Source organism: Rattus norvegicus, chromosome 4 (genome assembly GCF_021556685.1).
Source record: "Rattus norvegicus strain SHRSP/BbbUtx chromosome 4, alternate assembly SHRSP_T2T, whole genome shotgun sequence".
Taxonomy (NCBI): domain Eukaryota; kingdom Metazoa; phylum Chordata; class Mammalia; order Rodentia; family Muridae; genus Rattus; species Rattus norvegicus.
Window position 1 is genome coordinate 68,912,655 of NC_141537.1, and position 18,342 is coordinate 68,930,996.

At 45.8% G+C, this 18,342-nt stretch overlaps 1 protein-coding gene across 2 annotated transcripts; it reads left to right on the top strand.

Annotated features, from left to right (window-relative positions):
* The first annotated feature begins 1,365 nt into the window (after positions 1-1,365).
* Rab19 (RAB19, member RAS oncogene family) lies at positions 1,366-11,097 on the top strand. 2 transcript variants are annotated; one of them, NM_001024326.1, is made up of 4 exons: positions 1,366-1,458; positions 3,849-4,072; positions 8,864-9,047; positions 10,239-11,097. In NM_001024326.1, the coding sequence occupies exons 2-4, from the start codon at positions 3,872-3,874 to the stop codon at positions 10,505-10,507; spliced, it is 654 nt and encodes a 217-aa protein (NP_001019497.1). In that variant the 5' UTR covers positions 1,366-1,458; positions 3,849-3,871; the 3' UTR covers positions 10,508-11,097. The 2 variants fall into 2 exon arrangements, with proteins under 2 accessions (NP_001019497.1, XP_087514800.1); XM_087658674.1 differs by lacking the exons at positions 1,366-1,458; positions 3,849-4,072 and adding an exon at positions 6,626-6,662 and having other exon boundaries at positions 8,239-9,047.
* The last annotated feature ends 7,245 nt before the right edge of the window (positions 11,098-18,342 follow it).

Here is an 18,342-nt window from a genome sequence, read left to right on the forward strand (position 1 = left end):
TGAAAGCCGCAGCCATCAGCAGCATGCGACAGTGTCATTTTCTCTGGATAGAGTGAGAAACAAATCCAGTTTTGGGTTACCTTGCTCAAAAGAGATATTCCTGAAAAGCCATTGGGTGGGTGGGGCTTGGGGTAAGGTGAGTCACAACCTAGAGATTACTTGAAGGTATCACAGACACCATGTTCTCGAACGAGGGACAGCTAGCTGTCTCCTATCTCATGAACGCTGAGAACTGAATTCGAGCCCCCTAGAAGAGCAAGCAGTAAGCGTCCTTAGCCACTGAGCCGTCGCTCTGAAGGGGACTAATTAATACAGTGTAGAATTAATGGACTCTTTTGGTGGGAATAGGAAATTTACCTCAGATCTTTGCTCTTAATGCCAGTGTGAAGGACGAACTGGTTCTAGGTTCTCTCACACTTAAAGATTAGCCTCTGCTTCGAGGTAAAACTTTTTTTTTTCTTTTTTTCAGAGCTGGGGACTGAACCCAGGGCCTTGCGCTTGCTAGGCAAGCGTTCTACCACTGAGTTAAATCCCCAACCCCACAAGGTAAAACTTTTAAGGAACACTCCCTCCCCACACCCCCACATGCAGTAAAGCAGTTTTATTTTATGTACTATTTTATTTTGGTGCTGGAAACAGAACCTAGGGCTTTGCACTTTCTAGGCAAATATTCTACCATTAATATAAATCCCCAACTGCTCTAAACTCTTTTAATTCGGGGCCTTTTTGTTTGGTTGGTTTGGGGTTTTTGTTATTTCGTTTTGTTTTTTTTTTTTTAATTTTACTTTTATCTATTTGGCATGTGTACATGTCTTCGTGCATGTATTGTAGTCAGAGAACAACTTGCCACTCGTTGGGTCCTGGAGCTAGAATTCAGATCTTCGAGCTAGAATTCACATCTTCGAGCTTGGCAGCAAGCACCTTTACCTAGAGAGACACCTTGTGGAACATGGCTTTACTTTTTCCAGTTGCTTGAGCACCACCTTTTTTCCAGGGACTTCTCAAAACAAGTCACTCAAGACCCAGATCAGTATCCTCCTCTAAGCCGCTGTCATCTCAGTTAACAGCCTCTCGGCCCAGCCAAACAAGCGTATCGGGCAGGATGTGCGGTGAAGGATGCGGAGCAAAAGGAGGAACAGGGTAGCTTAGCAGTCGTCAGCTGAGCGAAAGGCAATTCTTTGCGCTTTCTCCTTATGTGATGAATCCTGGCAGGAAAACTAGCTGTGTGCGCTGGGCCCAGGGCTAGCCAGCACCTCGCCTTGGACTTCAGGCTCCTTGCAGGTGGGAGGGAGGCATTGCCCTGTTTCCCTTTCGCTTTCTCTGGCCACCAAACCTGACGCCGCCGGAACTTCAGTTCCCACCGTGCAAGAGGAAGAAGGGGACGGCGGAGGGCTGCAGAGAAAACCAGAAGAAAAAGCAAAAACTACCTGCTCACCAGCGAGGTGGGAGAGTGCCCAGGTAAGCAACAGGTGGACGCAAGAGGTGAAGGGTGCCGGGTTTGTGGGATGGTTTTGTGTGGGAGGACTCTGCTGGTTTCTCCTTGCAGGATTTATATGCTAGCTTAAAGGGGACTTTTGTGGAACCCCGGGCACTTTGAAGAGAAAAAACAGAAAGGGGACTTGGAAACAAGGTTTCAGCTCAAGTTACCGTGATAAGATACCGGAAGTAGAATGGCTTTCTTCAGTTGAAAAGACTGAAAAGACGCGGAAGAAAAAAAAAAGTGGTTTGACTGTAACTCACCTCAGCTGGATTAGTTTTCCGTGCGATCTCAGGGGCATCCAAACGGTACTAGACCATTCCTTGCCTCCTTAAAGTCTTTGGTTTTTACATACAGACAGGATGTTTGTGTGCGTTTTTATTTGTCTGCCAAAATAGACATGCGCATTTGTATGAATTTTTATATATCTGTCAATATAGACGTGAGGTTTTTCCATGACATCAGAGAAAACTAAAAATAAATGAGGGAGATATGAAGGTGTCATAAGGTAAGAGCAATTTACTCAACCTCAAATTCAATCATGAAAGGGGGTGTTTTGGTTTCATGAGATATTTGGTGGAGAAACCTAACTACATATGTGAAGGACAGTTTAAATGCCTAAGTGCCTGCCCTTACAGGAATACGCTTGCTGCTTCAAGTATCTGCTGAGTTGTTATGTGGACCAGAAATTTAACATGGTGCAAAGCAAGGGGGGTTCTGAGATTGGCAGATAGGAATCCCGGGAGTCGGGTTTCATTCAGTTCATGGAGTGTAGGGCTGCCCCTGTGCACAACTGTATTGAAGAGAAACGGAGTTCCTTGATATTGAAGATATGGAAGCACAGGTGAGTGTTGAAACAAGATGCTGAAAGCGGGGATGCAGTTTCAGGTGATTGATGTATTGAGTGATGGGTCTCAAATCTCATCAGATTCTCCTGGGAAACATGCACATGTGTATCCATTGTTTTAATTCTTATGTGTGTGTTCATGTTTGTGAGAAATGACTCAGGTTTGGTTCCTAGTACCCACATGGCATCTCACAATCATCTATAACTCCAGTTTTAGGGGATTCAATGCCGTCTTCCAGCCTGTGGCAGCCAGAGGTCAACCTCATGTGTCATACTCAGCTGCCATTTGCCTTGAACACATTTGACATAAAAATAAATGTTTTTTAGTGTATTTAATCTTATCTTTTGTGTCTGGGTGTTTTGTCTGAATATATGCCTGTGTTCTGCATGCATACAGTGCCCACAGAGGCTGGAAGACGGCACTGAATCCCCTAAAACTGGAGTTATAGATGATTGTGAGATGCCATGTGGGTACTAGGAACCAAACCTGAGTCATTTCTCCAGCCCTATAAATTAAATATATATAAATATAAATGTATATATGTGGATATAGACACACACATACATATGTATCAGGTCTGGGATATATAACCCTGATAAAGTTCGGCAAATATCATCATAGAAACCTTTAATACATTATTTTCTTTTCCATACTCAAATCCCCCACACCCATAGTGTGTGTCAAAACACACACACACAACCGTGAGTCTCACTATGTAGCCTTAGCGATCTGAAGCTTGCTAAGCATGCCAGGCTAGCCTTGAACTCATAGAGATCCACCTACCTCTGATTGCTGAGTGCTGGGGTTAAAGTTGGGTGTCACCGCACATGGCCTTGCCAAATCATTCTAATTACAGTTTTAATTTTGAATATCCTCAAAATTCTAATTTCCCGGATGAGAGGAATGGAGTACTACCTAGAATAAAAAGACCACATGGGCGCTGGAGAGATGGCTCTGAGGGTAAAAGCACCTGAGTTCAATTCCCAACATCCACTTCAAGCTCCTAACTGCCTGTCACTCTGGTTCCAAGGCACCCAATCTCTCCAGCCTCTTTGGCCATTGTACCCATGTATACTCACAGACATGAGCATCTTCTCAGCCAGATCCTGTCATTGGTCAAGGGCTGACTGGGTAAGCAGTCTTTTAGTGGCTGGGGTGTGTCTTCCACCTGACTGACAGCTAGAAAGTTACTCCTGGAGGCATTGCCTCCACTGTCCCATTCTTTGGGTACCTCATCTTCAGGACTGGGACTTCCTCAGCTCTGTAATCAGGTAGAGTCAACTACATGCTATTCCCATGGAAGAACAGCCTTACGTGTCCACCTTACCTGGGGTGTGGATTTATGGGGCATCTCCCTACAGCTGACCAGTCCCTGGCATCGTTCACCCATGAGAATATTTGCCCCGTGAAAGCCACAACTGCCACAGCTTTTCTTCTTCTACGGCAAGGAGGTAAAGGTGACCTCAGTGCCCAAGCCTGGTTGGTGCTCCCTAGAAAAAAACTAAATGCTCTTTTCTCCCTAGGTCTGTTCTGGGAAGCCAGAGCCATGCAGTTCTCCAGCGCAGCCAGAACAGTGGACGAGAACGTGGACTATTTGTTCAAGGTCATCCTTATTGGGGACTCCAATGTGGGGAAGACGTGTGTGGTTCAGCACTTCAAATCTGGGGTCTACAGTGAGTCACAGCAGAACACCATTGGGGTGGACTTCACAGTGCGCTCCCTCGAGATAGATGGCAAGAAGGTGAAGGTGAGAGGGGGACCAGGGGTAGCTCCATCGTTTTCGTTAGCCAGAGGCCCCATTTTAAGTATAAACACAGAAGCCTTAAAGATGATATTGCTAAGTCTACCTAAAGGTCATAAGTTCTACAGTCAAAAATAAGGTAAAAGACCAAAAGAGGATTCACAAACTGGAAATATTTGCACCATGAGAAAGGGCTAGGTTCTCTAATATGAAAAGAACATGGATAAATGTCTAAGAAAAGCCCAGCGACTACCTCATGGTGCCTATCCATAATCCCAGCATAAGACAGACAAAAAGGTTGAGGCCAACCTGGGCCACATATTGGGTGCCAAGCCATGCTAGGCCACATAATAAGAACCCAGTCTCAAAAATAATCAGAGCTAGGTGTAGCAGTGCACACCTTAGGCAGAGGCAGTTGGATCTCATTGAGTTTCTATGAGTTCAAGCCCAGCCCCAGCCAGAGCTGTATGAGACCATGTCTCAAAAATAAACAGACAAAACAAAAACAAAAAACAAAAACAAAAACAAAAAAAAAAAAAAACAATGACCAAATGTAAAAAATGGCCACAGACCAGGAAAAACCTCACTTCACCAATTTGTAAGAACAAGGTCAGTTCCAGCATGACAGCTTGCTACCTAGTCTGGGCCCTACTCAGATGGAGAATTCAGGAAAGTTAAAAGAGAGGTTTACCTGTCTTCCTCTTGGAATGCCAAGAAGAGACATAGGTGACGACTTGGTGACCCTTTGCTCTCTGTGGAACCAGACTTCACCCATATCCTCCCAGAATTTATGTTTGTTTATCCCAGACCCTCTCCGCCTAAATCTTGAGCATTGCTTCTGAGGCCATTAAACACATCCTTATGAGATTCATCACTTTTACTTTACAGTGGCCTATGTGACTTTTTAATCTTATTTTATTTTCACAGCAGGGTTTCTCTGTAGACCAGATCGAACTCAAAGATCTGCCTGCCTCTGCCTCCGGAGTGCTGAGATTAAAGGAGTGTTCCACCACTGCCTGGCAACTTCTACGATATCTTAGGCCAGTTTATCTTCATTATTCTCCCTAGACCCTAAATCTAAACCCTAAACACTGCTTGTAAGTCAACAGGGCCCACCTTTATGGAAGAAGCCAATTTGTACTTTGCAAAAAGTCTCAAAGTAAACATGTCTTAAGCTTTGTTGCACACACAGGACTAAATTAATTGTCATCAGAAAACATCTTTTTTTCCAGGGGCTGGAGAAATGGCTCAGTGGTTAAGAGCACTGACTGCTCTTCCAGAGGTCCTGAGTTCAGTTCCCAGCAACCACATGGTGTCTCACAACCATCTGGAGTGGGGTCTTGGCGCCCTCTTCTGGCATATAGGTGTACATGCAGGCAGAACACTGTAAATAAACTTTTTTCAAAAGAAAAAGAAAACTTTTTTCCAAAATTGTGCTGTGCTTAAATATTGGCTGAAATAAGCAACCTGGTGTCAGACTCCAGAAGTTTGGCTCAGCACCAGTGAACTGAGTCGATCTGAGCCAAGTTTCATCCTTACCTCACCTAGATCGTTTCTTTGCTGACTGTGCTGCTTTCAGAGAAGCACAAGCACATGTGTACCATGCAAATATACACAGAACCCGTAAATAAAATGTAATAAATAATAAGTATAAACACCCATCGTTACTCTCAGAGAACTATAAGACGGTGGGGCAAGCTGCCGTGTCCCTGTAATCCTAGTACTAAAGAGGCTGAAGCAGGAGGATCACAAGTGTGAGGCCAGCCTGGGCTGTATGTAGAGAGACTTTGCCTCTAAATAAATAGGTAGACAGACAGACAGACAGACAGATAAATAACATTTTTTTTAAAGATTTATTCATTTATTATATATAAGTACACTGTAGCTGTCTTCAGATACACCAGAAGAGGGCATCAGATCTCTTTACAGATGGTTGTGAGCCACCATGTGGTTGCTGGGAATTGAACTCATGACCTCTGGAAGAGCAGTCGGGTGCTCTTAACCTCTGAGCCATCTCTCCAGCCCCCAATAAATAACATTTAAGAAGGCATTTTTAGGATCATTGGAAAATTTTTAATATGGTCTCGCTATTAGATGACACCAGGGAATTGTTAGCCGTGAAGCTGGCATTGTGATTATGTAAATGAACATCTCTCTGTAGCTTGGAGAAGAAGTAAGTCCAGAATTCAGAAGGTAGAGGCAGGAGGATGACAGCAAATGTGACGGGCAGACAGCAGCTGGTCTGGGTTTAGGGCTGGGTTTAAGAAAATAGCTACTGTGTATTAATACAAGTCAGCTGAAGGGATTGGCTATCAAAGAACAGCACAAGGGAATCCCCCAAAAAGGAAAATCTTTTTTTTTTTTTTTTGGTTCTTTTTTTCGGAGCTGGGGACCGAACCCAGGGCCTTGTGCTTCCTAGGTAAGTGTGCTCTATCACTGAGCTAAATCCCTGGCCCCAAAAAAGGAAAATCTTAATAATTATTGAATCCTAGTATAGGAAGACTCATTTTTCCCTAGTCTCTTCTGTCTGGTGGCATGTTCACAATTTTTCTTTCACAGATAAAAGGGGAGAGGAGCTGGCAGGATGGCTCAACAGGTAAAGACAACCCCAATGACCCAGACACAAGCTGACTTCCTGTACCTGTGGGCTTTCCACCCAGTCACTTTGTTCCCAGAAATAACAAATCGGAGACTAACTATTTATTAATAAATGCCTAGGCCAATAGCCTTGGCTCTGCTCTCTGACTAGCTCATCACTTATGTACCCTGTTTAAAGTGTAAATCATTCTGTGTCTTCCTCGTTGGTTACCTGGTCCTCAGTTTCATGAGACAGTCTTCCGCAGAGTCCAAGGCAAATCTCCCTCCGACCTAAGTCTTCCAGAATTGTTCTCTATCTCTGCCGGAACTCCCACCTCCTATTTCCTGCCTCAGCTCATTGGCCATAGGGCTTTTTATTGATAGGTGATGTGTCCATACAGTTCACAAAAGATTCTGTCCACATCTGACCTCCACACATACACCATGGCATACAGTCCCCAATGCTTAGACACAGGATTTTTTTTTCTGATACTACAGTAACTAGGGGTTTGTACATGTTACACAAACACCATACCTCTGAGTTACATTTTAGCCTTTTTTTCAAATATTTTATTTTTGAGACAGTATCTGGCTAAATCAGGCTGGCACTAAACTTGCTTTGTAGCACAGGCAGGCTTTGAACTTGTGGTCCTCTTGTCCTGGCCTTATGAGTAGCTAGGATTACAGATACCAACCCTGCTAAAGATCAGTATCTACATAAATGGTCTGACATAGGAGGGGAGCAATGCCCAGCATAGAGACTCATGCCTTGGATATCAGCGCTTGGGAGGTAGAGGCGCTTCATGACTTTTAGGCTAACCTCAGCTGTTTACTGAGTTCAAGGCCAGTCTGGATCATATAAGGCTTTATCTTAAAAATGAAAACTTGGGGGCTGGAGAGATGGCTCAGAGGTTAAGAGCACTGACTGTTCTTCCAGAGGTCCTGAGTTCAATTCCCAGCAACTACATGGTGGCTCACAACCATCTGTAATGAGATCTGATGCTCTCTTCTGGTGTGCCTGAAGACAGTTACAGTGTACTTATATATATAAATCTTTTAAAAAAAACAAAAACAGGGGTTGGGGATTTAGCTCAGTGGTAGAGCGCTTGCCTAGGAAGCACAAGGCCCTGGGTTCGGTCCCCAGCTCCAAAAAAAAAGAAACAAAACAAAACAAAACAAAACAAAAACAAAAACTTATACACAGGGATGGAGAGACCACTCTGTAGTTAACAGCACTTGTTTCTCTTGTAAAGGACCCAGGTTTGATTGCCAATACCCACATGGCAGTTTACAACAATCTATTTCAGTTCACAATCTCCAGTTTCAGGCTGTCTGACCTCCAGTTCCAGGGTATCTATCTGATGCCTTCTTCTAGCCTCCTTGGACACAAATGGTGTAGGCGTACAAGTGCACATACACACATGCATGCACGCACACATGCATGCAAAATACATCTACAATGATTCTAAGTTATTTTTCTTTCTTTTTTTTTTCTTTTTTTCGGAGCTGGGGACCGAACCCAGGGCCTTGTGCTTGCTAGGCAAGCGCTCTACCACTGAGCTAAATCCCCAACCCTATTTTTTCTTTATTGGAAGGTGCGAGTTGGTGCTGATGTGATTGACGTCTCAGACAGTAACCTGGAAAGTATTGTTGAAGGAAGCTACTGAATGTGAACATTCTGAGTGATCCTTTAAAACCAATGCAGTTGAGCCTATGCCATCCCCTTTGCCAGAGTTCTTCCCAATGGGTAAACTTGAAATACATATCTGAAAATCTAGGCCAAGGGATGTTTGAGGTCAGCAGTCAAAAGAGAAGATGCAGGAATAAGCACCTCCTCCATCGGTGGAAGAGACCTTAGGGTGACCGCTAAACCAGAGAGCACACTTTGGCCCTTCCCATCCCTACTGAACCTGAGTGGGTTGAAATAAGACCCGGGAATTTGTTTGTTCTTCTAAAAACCTTATATCTTATATCGTTTGTCTGCTGTGTGCGCTAGCACATCTGCCACCGTGTATTTGTGAAAGGAGGACAACCTGCCAGAGTTGGCGCTTTCCCTTCAGTAGGGGTGCCAGGGGTTGAACTCAGGCCATCAGACTTGGCAGTAGCGCCTTTACCCACTGAGCCATCTTGCCAGCCCACGGGAAAATGTTTGTATGATGACTTAAATGAAGGAACGTCCATGCTGCTAGAACTCCTGTCATGGCCTCCGTCCTTCTGCAGATGCAGGTGTGGGACACTGCAGGCCAGGAGCGCTTCCGTACCATCACCCAAAGCTACTACCGGAGCGCCCACGCGGCCATTATTGCCTATGACCTCACGCGGCGGTCCACATTCGAGTCTGTCCCTCACTGGATTCATGAGATAGAGAAATATGGAGCCGCCAACTTGGTCATCATGCTGATCGGTAGGAGGTTTTCCAAGCAGTTATCTTCCTGACCCAACTCTGCCTGCGCTCAGCTTGCTTTCCTCGGTAGTGGACTGTGAGATCCTGAGAGTCTGAGAGCGAGCCAGCCGTGTAATCCCAGGTCTTTGGATGGTGAGGCAGAAAGGCGGGAGGTCAAGGGAAGCGTGAGTAAGAGACCGTGAAACTCTCTTTAAAAGGTGGGGTGGGGGAGGAGATAGTCCGGTCAACACAGTGCTTGTGGCAGAAGCCTGAGGGCATCAGCTCAGATCATCAGAACCAAGGTCAAAGGCGGGTGCTATGGCGCACATCTGCAACCTAGAGCTTGGGAAGGAGAAACAGGAGGATCCACCGGATTCACTGGCCAACCATTCTATCGGAATCAGTGAGGTCTAAATTCATTGATAAAAAGAAGTGTAAAGAGTATAGGAGGCAACTTCTCATGGTAGATTATACCGATGTCTACCTTATAAAGGTCTTTAGCATATGGAATTTCTCTTTTTAAAATGTCAAAGGGAGGGTTGGGGATTTAGCTCAGTGGTAGAACGCTTGCCTAGGAAGCGCAAGGCCCTGGGTTCGGTCCCCAGCTCCGGAAAAAAAAAAAAAAAAAAAAAAAAATGTCAAAGGGCTGGGCATGGTGGCTAGAGACAGATATTTCAGAGTTGAGGATTTGCCAGATTCAAGTCTGGTACATTTGGTGTTCTGTAGAAGGGCCTAAGCCAACACCTTAGGGACTGTGATCATATAACAAGGTCCAGTCTAGCCGGGGCAACTTGAGATCCGTCTCAAAGAACACAGGAAGGGGTGGGCAAGATGGCTAAGTGATAAGGGCACTTGCCACTAAGGCTTAAGACTTGAATTCAATCCCCCAAGAGAAATAACTCTTGAAAGTTGTCCTCTGACCTCCACATATGTGCTTTGGCATGAGAATGCACCGTGCTCCAACACAAGAAATAAATGTAATTTAAAAAATATAAAATTAGGGTTGGGGATTTAGCTCAGTGGTAGAGCGCTTGCCTAGGAAGCGCAAGGCCCTGGGTTCGGTCCCCAGCTCTGAAAAAAAAAAAAGAACCAAAAAATATAAAATTAAGTACAGAGACAAACAAGGGAAGGGGAGAGGGAAGAGGGTTTACTTTGGATCAAGACAGGTTCTGTTACTCATTTGTGTTACATTTACACATCTTTCACCCGCAGGGAACAAATCAGACCTGTGGGAGAAACGCCACGTCCTGTTTGAGGATGCCTGCACACTGGCTGAGAAGTATGGCCTCCTGGCTGTCTTGGAGACATCCGCCAAAGAGTCCAGGAACATAGATGAAGTCTTTGTGCTCATGGCGAAGGAGTTAATTGCCCGAAACAGCCTGCACCTATATGGGGAGAGTGCCCAGCAAGGTCTTCCCCAGGATTCCAGCCCAGTTCTTGTGGCCCATGTCCCCAGTGAGCGCACTCACTGTACTTGCTGACCATGTGTGGGAGGCCAGCACACAAGCCAGGGTATCCAGATGCCAGTGTCTCCCCGGTAGCATCGAAGGCTGAGCCTTACTGATGGGCAGCACAGACTCTCAGGAAAGGGGACACCACTGTCCTCAAGGACTCCTATTGAAATGAGGACTTCAGGCCCTGGAGGAAGAGGGTTAGGATGGATTTTTCCCATACTGGTCTCTGCCTCCCCAATGCCCAGCAGTTTTATAGTGGAGTTTGCTTCTCTGTTGTACAAAGACAGTAGTTAAGTAGGGAGCAGGAATATGCAGAAAGGATATTTGGAACATTCTAGATTTGGGAACAGCCCAGGTACTATTGGGAAAGGCCTGTAATGAAAAGTCAGCCTGCTTTCCAACAGTCAACACAACCAGGCCTTCTTCCTGAGGAGCAAGGCCTTTTGACCTAGAAGCCAGCAATGCCTTCTTGCTTCTTGGTTAGGAACTAGGAGGCAGATAGAACTGGCTTGCCCTCTGTTAATCTGTTTGACCAAGAATTCTTAAAACATCAAAATATCTCCTGTACAGAAGTCAGTCCTGCGTTGAAATTAAATTGTCCTTACATTATTAGCAAACCAGTGTTGTGTTGCCTCCCATAAGATGTGGTCCCAGAGCAGCTGATGCCTTCTTACTATGGAGGAGCCCCTCCTTCAGAACTACAAATAGAGGGCTAGGGTAGCTCAGTGCTAGAGCACGTATAATGTTCTAGGTTCAATCTCCAATGCTGCAGAAATAAATGAAAATCAATAAATTAATTTAAGCATAAAGGAGGCATGGTAGCATGAGACTAACCCCAGCACCTAGAAAGGAGAGCCTGGAGGGCCACAAGTTCAAGGCCATCCTGGCTCCTTACTGCATTTGAGGGCAGCCTAGGTCTGTATGAAACCCTGTCTTATTGTACTTAAAAGTGTAGGGTTTGGTGGTACAGGCTTGTAATCTCTTCTGCTCAAGAGACTGAGGCAGGAGGATCAAAAGTTCAGACCAGGGCTAAAGAAATGGTTCAGTAATTAGCAGGTACTGCTCTTGCAGAAGACCTGAATTTGGTTCTGGGCACCCATATTGGGCCACTCACAACAGCCTAGCTGCAAGCCCTCCTCTGGATCTCACAAGGACCTGCACTCATGTACACATAGTGTGTGTGTATGTGCGCGTGCACACACACACACACACACACACACGCACGCACACACACTTAAGCCTTTAAAAGGCTCAAGACCTGCCTTGACTAGAGAGCAAGTTCAAGGCCAGCCTGGGTGATTTATCAAAAAAAAAAAAAAATCCTAACTCCAAGGGCTGAGGATGTATAGGGGTGGTGTTCGAGGGCCTGGGTTCAATCCCCACTACCAGAAACCAAACCAGACCAAAAACCTACCAAAAAGTAAAGGAGACACGAAACAGGTACTGTGAGGGTCATACCAAGTACATAAGGGATCCCAGAGCTTCAGGAGTCTACGCCCCAGAGGGCAGCAGCACCCTGATGAAGGACACATTGGCAGCTAAAGGCCAAGGACTGCCCTCTGTGACTGACAGAAGTTGGGTGACACCAGTGGGAAATCAATAGACCCCTAGTTACCAACTGCAGTGCAGGAGGGAAGCGCCTGAGACTAGCTGAAGTCTCGCCCAGGCTCCCTCCCTGCCTGCCCCTGCCATGGCTTGGCTCCCCTTTTCCCTGCTCTCTTCCTAGCACTTCAGCTGTACTAAGGCCTGGCAGGAGACAGAGAGCTCGCTCCAAAAGCACTCGCATCCCTGGGGAAGCCGAGTCCTTCAGGCCACCTCGGTCCTGCCTTCTCTCATCCTGACATCCTGAAGGCCTTAGGTTGATTGTTCTCAGGCTTCTCATAAGGACATTAGGTAGGATGGAGAACTTGACCATGGCCAACAGTTGGGAGATGTGAGGGAATTTGAATTCTGACCTTCATAATGGATCCGGAAATGAATCTGTCATTGCAAGATGAGAAGAGCAATGGAGAAAGCCTGTCTCTCCCAGTTTGTGCCTGCATAAACAGAGGGCATTTTACATACTCTCTTTCAAGCTTCCTTTGAGAAAGTCATAGTTTTTTGTTTTTTTTTTAAGATTTATTTATTTATTTCATGTATGTGGGTAGGGGCTGGGGATTTAGCTCAGTGGTAGAGCGCTTACCTAGGAAGCGCAAGGCCCTGGGTTCGGTCCCCAGCTCCGAAAAAAAAAGAACCAAAAAAAAAAAAAAAAAAAAGACCCAAAATAATCATGTATGTGGGTACACTGTTGCTGTCTTCAGACCCACCAGAAGAGGGCATTGGATCCCATTACAGATGGTTGTGGTTGTTGAGAATTGAACTCAGGACCTCTGGAAGAGCAGTCCGATGGCAGCTGAGCTACCTCTCCAGCCCGAAAGTCACAGCTTTCGTGTATTGTTTTAACTTGTGTGTGTGTGCATGAATGTGTGTGCACACACGAGCGCTGTGGCACACTCATAGCTGCCAGAGATTGAACTCTGATTGCTAAGCTTGGTGGCAAGTGGCATTCACTGAACCATCTTGCAGGCCCCCCCACAATGTCTTCCTAGAACACAGGTTCTTGGGACCTTCCCCCCAGCCCCCCACCCCCGGTTCTCGGAGTCATTCCCCCCAGGTTCTCGGGGCGTCCCCCTCGGGTTCTCGGGGGCGTCCTCCTCGGGTTCTCGGGGGCGTCCCCTCGGGTTTTCCGGGTGTCCCCCTCGGGTTCTGGGGGCATCCCCTCGGGTTCTCGGGGCATCCCCCCGGGTTCCCCCGGGTTCTCGGGGGCATCCCCTCGGGTTCTCAGAGCATACCCTCGGGTTCTGGGTATTCGTCAGCTTTCAATACCTGAGAAAATGAGGTTGTGAGGGGGAGAAGTTAATTTTGGCTCAGGTACAGAAAAGTCATTGTGTGGGCTGTGGTGGCACGGTTCATCACAGCAGGAGGAGGCTGTGTGGTGAAGGGTGGGAGACAAAATGGAAGGGAGGAGTTAGAGTCCCAAGACCTCCTTCAAGCCATGCTGCCACTGACTTGGCTTCCTTGTACTGGGCAGACCCCTTATAGGATCCACTTCCTGCTTCCTGCCCGTCGTAGTGTCACATACGGAGACGTGATCCTTTAACACGGAGCCTTGAGTTAGTTCTCTCCAGAGAACTGTAACAAAAAGAGCCAATCTGGTCCCTCTCCCTCACTCTTTCTGGCCTTCTCAAACAAATGTCTGGCATGGTGATACCATGCACCATGATGTTATATTGTAAGTACATCTCTCATCAGGGCCAGCACCATGACTTTTAACCCATGAGTTAAATAAGTCACTTTCCTTTTGTGAGTTACCTAGTCTCAGGTATTTCATTACAGCAATGTGGATGGACTGCTGCAGCCTGCCGAAGGTTGTGTGTAAACAGTGGATGATTAGTGTCAAGCATCCTTGATAAGATCATGACTTGGGGATGCTAGGCACTCGCTGTGGCATGAGATCAGGTGGCATGTGTCCTGTGTAGGAGATGCTTCTTATCTGAGATCTGCTGCTCTCCAACTAATAAACAGAGTAATGTTTTTCATTTGTTCATTAAATGGAAGGTGGCTTTGGCTGTGATTTTTGCAGGTGATTTTTGCAGATCAGTAACTGAAACCCTCTTACTATACATATAAATGTGGGGCCAGGGAGATGGCTCAATGGTTAAGAGCATTGTCTGCTCTTCCAGAGGTCCTGAGTTCAATTCCCATCTGTAATGAGCTCATAACCATCTGTAATGGGATCTCTTCTGGTGCATCTGAAGACAGCTATTATGTACTCATATACATAAATAAATCTTTAAACACACACATACATACACACACACACACACACACACACATATATATATATTTTAAGGTAGAGCACTTGCCTAGTATACATTAGGCTCTGAGTTTAAGTACCAACATTCCAAATAAATGAACAAAAATTAAATAGTTTAAAAAATTAATTTTTTAAAGACAGTCTCATGTAGCCCAGGCTGGCCTTGAAGTCCCTGTGTAGCCAAAAAGGACCTTGCAGTCCTGACTCTCTGGCTTCTATCTCCCAAGTACTAGATTACCACTGTACACTGTCACTGGGTCACTCTGCTTTCTGGAGCAAGGACTTGGAGATTAAGAATGCTTGTTGCGGGGTTGGGGATTTGGCTCAGTGGCAGAGCGCTTGCCTAGGAAGCGCAAGGCCCTGGGTTCGGTCCCCAGCTCCGAAAAAAAAGAACCAAAAAACAAAAAAAAACAAAAAAAAAACAAAAAACAAAAAACAAAAAACAAAAAAAAAGAATGCTTGTTGCTCCTCTGGAGGACCTGAGCTCATTCTCAAGCTAGGTGACTCACAACCAGTCTGGCTCCAGATTTGACGTCTCCTGGTCTCCATAGATACCCACACACATAAAACTAAAGATACATCGAAAACATTAACCGATCTAACCATAGCATGTCTTAAATCTCAGCACTCAGGAGGCAGAGGCAAGAGGATCCCTTTGTGCTCCTGGCCAGTCTTGTCTGCAGAGTGAGTTCTAGATAGCCAGAACTATATAGTGAGATCCTGTCTTGAAAAAACAAAACAAAACAAAACAAAACAAAAAAAAACTCAAAACAAAGATTAAAATCTGCAAGACAATAGTATGCACCTTTAATCCTAGTATTGTGAGGTCTAGGACAGTTTGATCTACTGAGTGAGTTCCAGGTCAACCAGGTCTGCACAGTAAAACCCTGCTTCCAAAACAAAAAGAAACAAAGAAATCTCTTTTAGCTGCCCTCGTGGGTTTTTGTTACTGTTTCCCTCTCTTTGTAGCAGGTCTGGAGATTGAACCTTGTGAGGATGTATGCCTGTTCAGCTGGGAAAGCCAAGGGCTTGGGCCCCTTGCACACAGGGAGACAGGAGAGGTCACAGATTCTTTCCTCACAAAGAACTTCAGATCACTCAGCAATCTGAGGAAGACTAAAATGCATGTTTAAAATAATTACAGGTCAGAGGATGGCTCAGAATGTTTAGAGAGGTTTACTGCCCAGGCTGACAACCTGAATTTCGAATTTCATCCCTAGGACTCACACAGTGAAAAAGGAGAAACAATTCCTGCAAGGAGTCCTTTGACCACCCCATGTACACAGTTCGCAAGTACACACCACACACACACACACACACACACACACACACACACACACACACACACACACACACACACACTGTATCCCCAAGGGCTGAGGATATAGCTTAGTTGACAGAATGCTTGCTTCTGCAAACCCTGGGCTTCATCACCAGTACCAAGTGTGGTAGTACTTACTTATAATCCTAGCACCCAGAAAATAGAAACAGGACACATAGAAGTACAAGTTTATCCTCAGCTAAATAGCCGCAAGTCGGAGGGACAGACTGGGATACAAGAGACCCTGTATCCATCAACCAAACCATTAGAACATAAAGCTAGGGGTTGGGGATTTAGCTCAGTGGTAGAGCGCTTGCCTAGGAAGCGCAAGGCCCTGGGTTCTGTCCCCAGCTCCAAAAAAAAAGAAAAAAAAATACATAAAAGGAAGTAATTCGTACCTTGAAAGGAAGTGCTCGCCAGTGGGTCGCTGGGCTGCAGACCTGTGGGTGCACGTTCATCTTGCCTTGCTGTGTCCCTCTCACCAGCACTTTGAAAGTTTCCTCAACTTCTATGATTTATACACTTTGGGGGACAGTCTGGACTCTGTCCTCCCTACAGCTCCCATGTGGGAACAGAGTCCACCCGGATACTGGCAACCTCTTACTAACCACCCCGGCTGGGCTACTGTTGAAATTCTCAAGTACGTACTTGAGAGGGACCCAGGAGACATATAGACAGGCTGGAGGTGGGGGGAGGGGGGATTGTTGGTTACACGCACCAAAGTCTTGCCTGCTATTAAGAGTGAGGCAGTTGGGTTCGGTCCCCAGCTCCGGAAAAAAAAAAAAAAAGAACAACAACAAAAAAAAGAGTGAGGCAGTCTTTCCCAAAATTTGGCAGGTTCCTACGTGCCCTGTAAAACCATTCTCAAAAGACCTGGCCTCACGGATTTGGCCTAGACAGGCTGGGTAAACTAGAATTACTACAGCCGTCACACACCCCAGATGTTACATAGCTGGCAACCAGGTGGTTACACGAAACCAAGATCCCAAAGGGACAGTCTGGGGAAACAAAGACAGAAAATGTTTCATTCAGTGATTCTATTGTCTGGGGGTGTGAATGCGTGGAGATACTTGTTAATATTTCATTGCTCATAAGTTGTCCCTGAGGAAGCTATGGCACTTTCAAGCTTCCTAATGGTGGCCAGCAGAACCTGTGAGGTGGAGTTGCCTCAGTGCCTGCCCTGAGCAAGTGTAGCCCTGATGCAATTGACTGGTCAGTCAAAGTACCATCTAATATGGCTGGCAGGCTGGTGAAGTCATGGTGTTGTGTGAATCAATCAACGAAGCTCTGTCTGCAAGGTTAATAGTGGCGAAAATGTAGTTCCTCATGCCTGAGTGTTGATCTAGCCTTTCATGGGGCTGGGAACTAAGCAGTTCCAAAAGCCATCATTTGAGCTGGTGAGATGACTTACCCAAGTCTAACAACCTGAGTCTAATCCCCAGGACCTATTTAGTGGAAGGAGAGAACACTTCCTTACACAAGCGCGCACACACTCACAGACACACAAATTTATTAACAAATTTAAATGCAGTCTAAGAAAAGTCAACCTTCACATAGAGGAACAATGATGTGGCTGGAGCAGAGCTCCCATGGCTCTAATTCCCCTTTATTTACAATTTGTAGAGACTTCACTAAAGGGGAAATTGCCTTAGATCCCAGAAATACCAATTATCTATGGTTTGCTGCAGTCCAGAACACCTAATCAAAAAGCTGAAGGCAGCTTCCGGCTCCAGCTGAGCTGCACCAGATTGTGAACCACCCAGGAGGTAGAGGCTGGCAGATGTGTTAATTCCAGGCCAGCCAGAGTTACAATGAAACCTTGTCTCAAAAAGATGGATATAGAAACAAAATAACAAAACCAAAATGGTCTACACTGATTTGCAGCCTGATTAACATTCTGACTTCTCAAAGCAGGTGGAATACCATGCAGTTTTTGACCTAAGATTGTTCGGCATCAGAACCCAGAACCTGTCGTGTATGTTTTGCCTGTATGTCTGTCTGTCTTTTTTTAATTTACTTATTTCATGTTTGTGAGTGCACTGTTACTGTCTTCAGACACCAGAAGACAGCATTGGATCCCATTACAGATGGTTGTGAGCCACCATGTGGTTGCTGGGAATTGAACTCAGGACCTCTGGACGAGCAGTCAGTGCTCCTAACCGCTGAGCCATCTCTCCGGCCGTGTATGTCTGTGTCTTGTGTGGACTTGGGCCCAAGGTCAGAAGAGGATGTTAGATCCTCAGAAACTACTTAGGGATGGTTATGAGCCAACATAGTGGTAACTGGCGTTGAACCCAGGCCTTTTTAAAGACACAGTCTCATTCTGTAGCCCTGGCTAGCCTAGAACACACTCTCTAGCACCTGCCTCCCAAGTACTGGGATTAAGGCATGTGCTACATGCCTGACTTTGGACAGGTTCTTGTGTAATTCAGAGCCAGGCTGATCTACCTAGTTCAGGACAGCCAGAGCTTCCTATGAGGCCCCACCTCAAACAAACAAGTCCTCATAATCCTGTGACAGCTTTTTTAGGCAGGTGAAGACAGGACATTGTATTAAACTGTGACAAAATGTGGCAACAGCTGTCTCACCCAGGTTTAATCCCCCTCATCTATGTCCCTGGGGCTACGCTTTTTCATAGTAGACTGAGGCTGGCAGCATATCCATTTTTCCACAAAATTTCCTGCT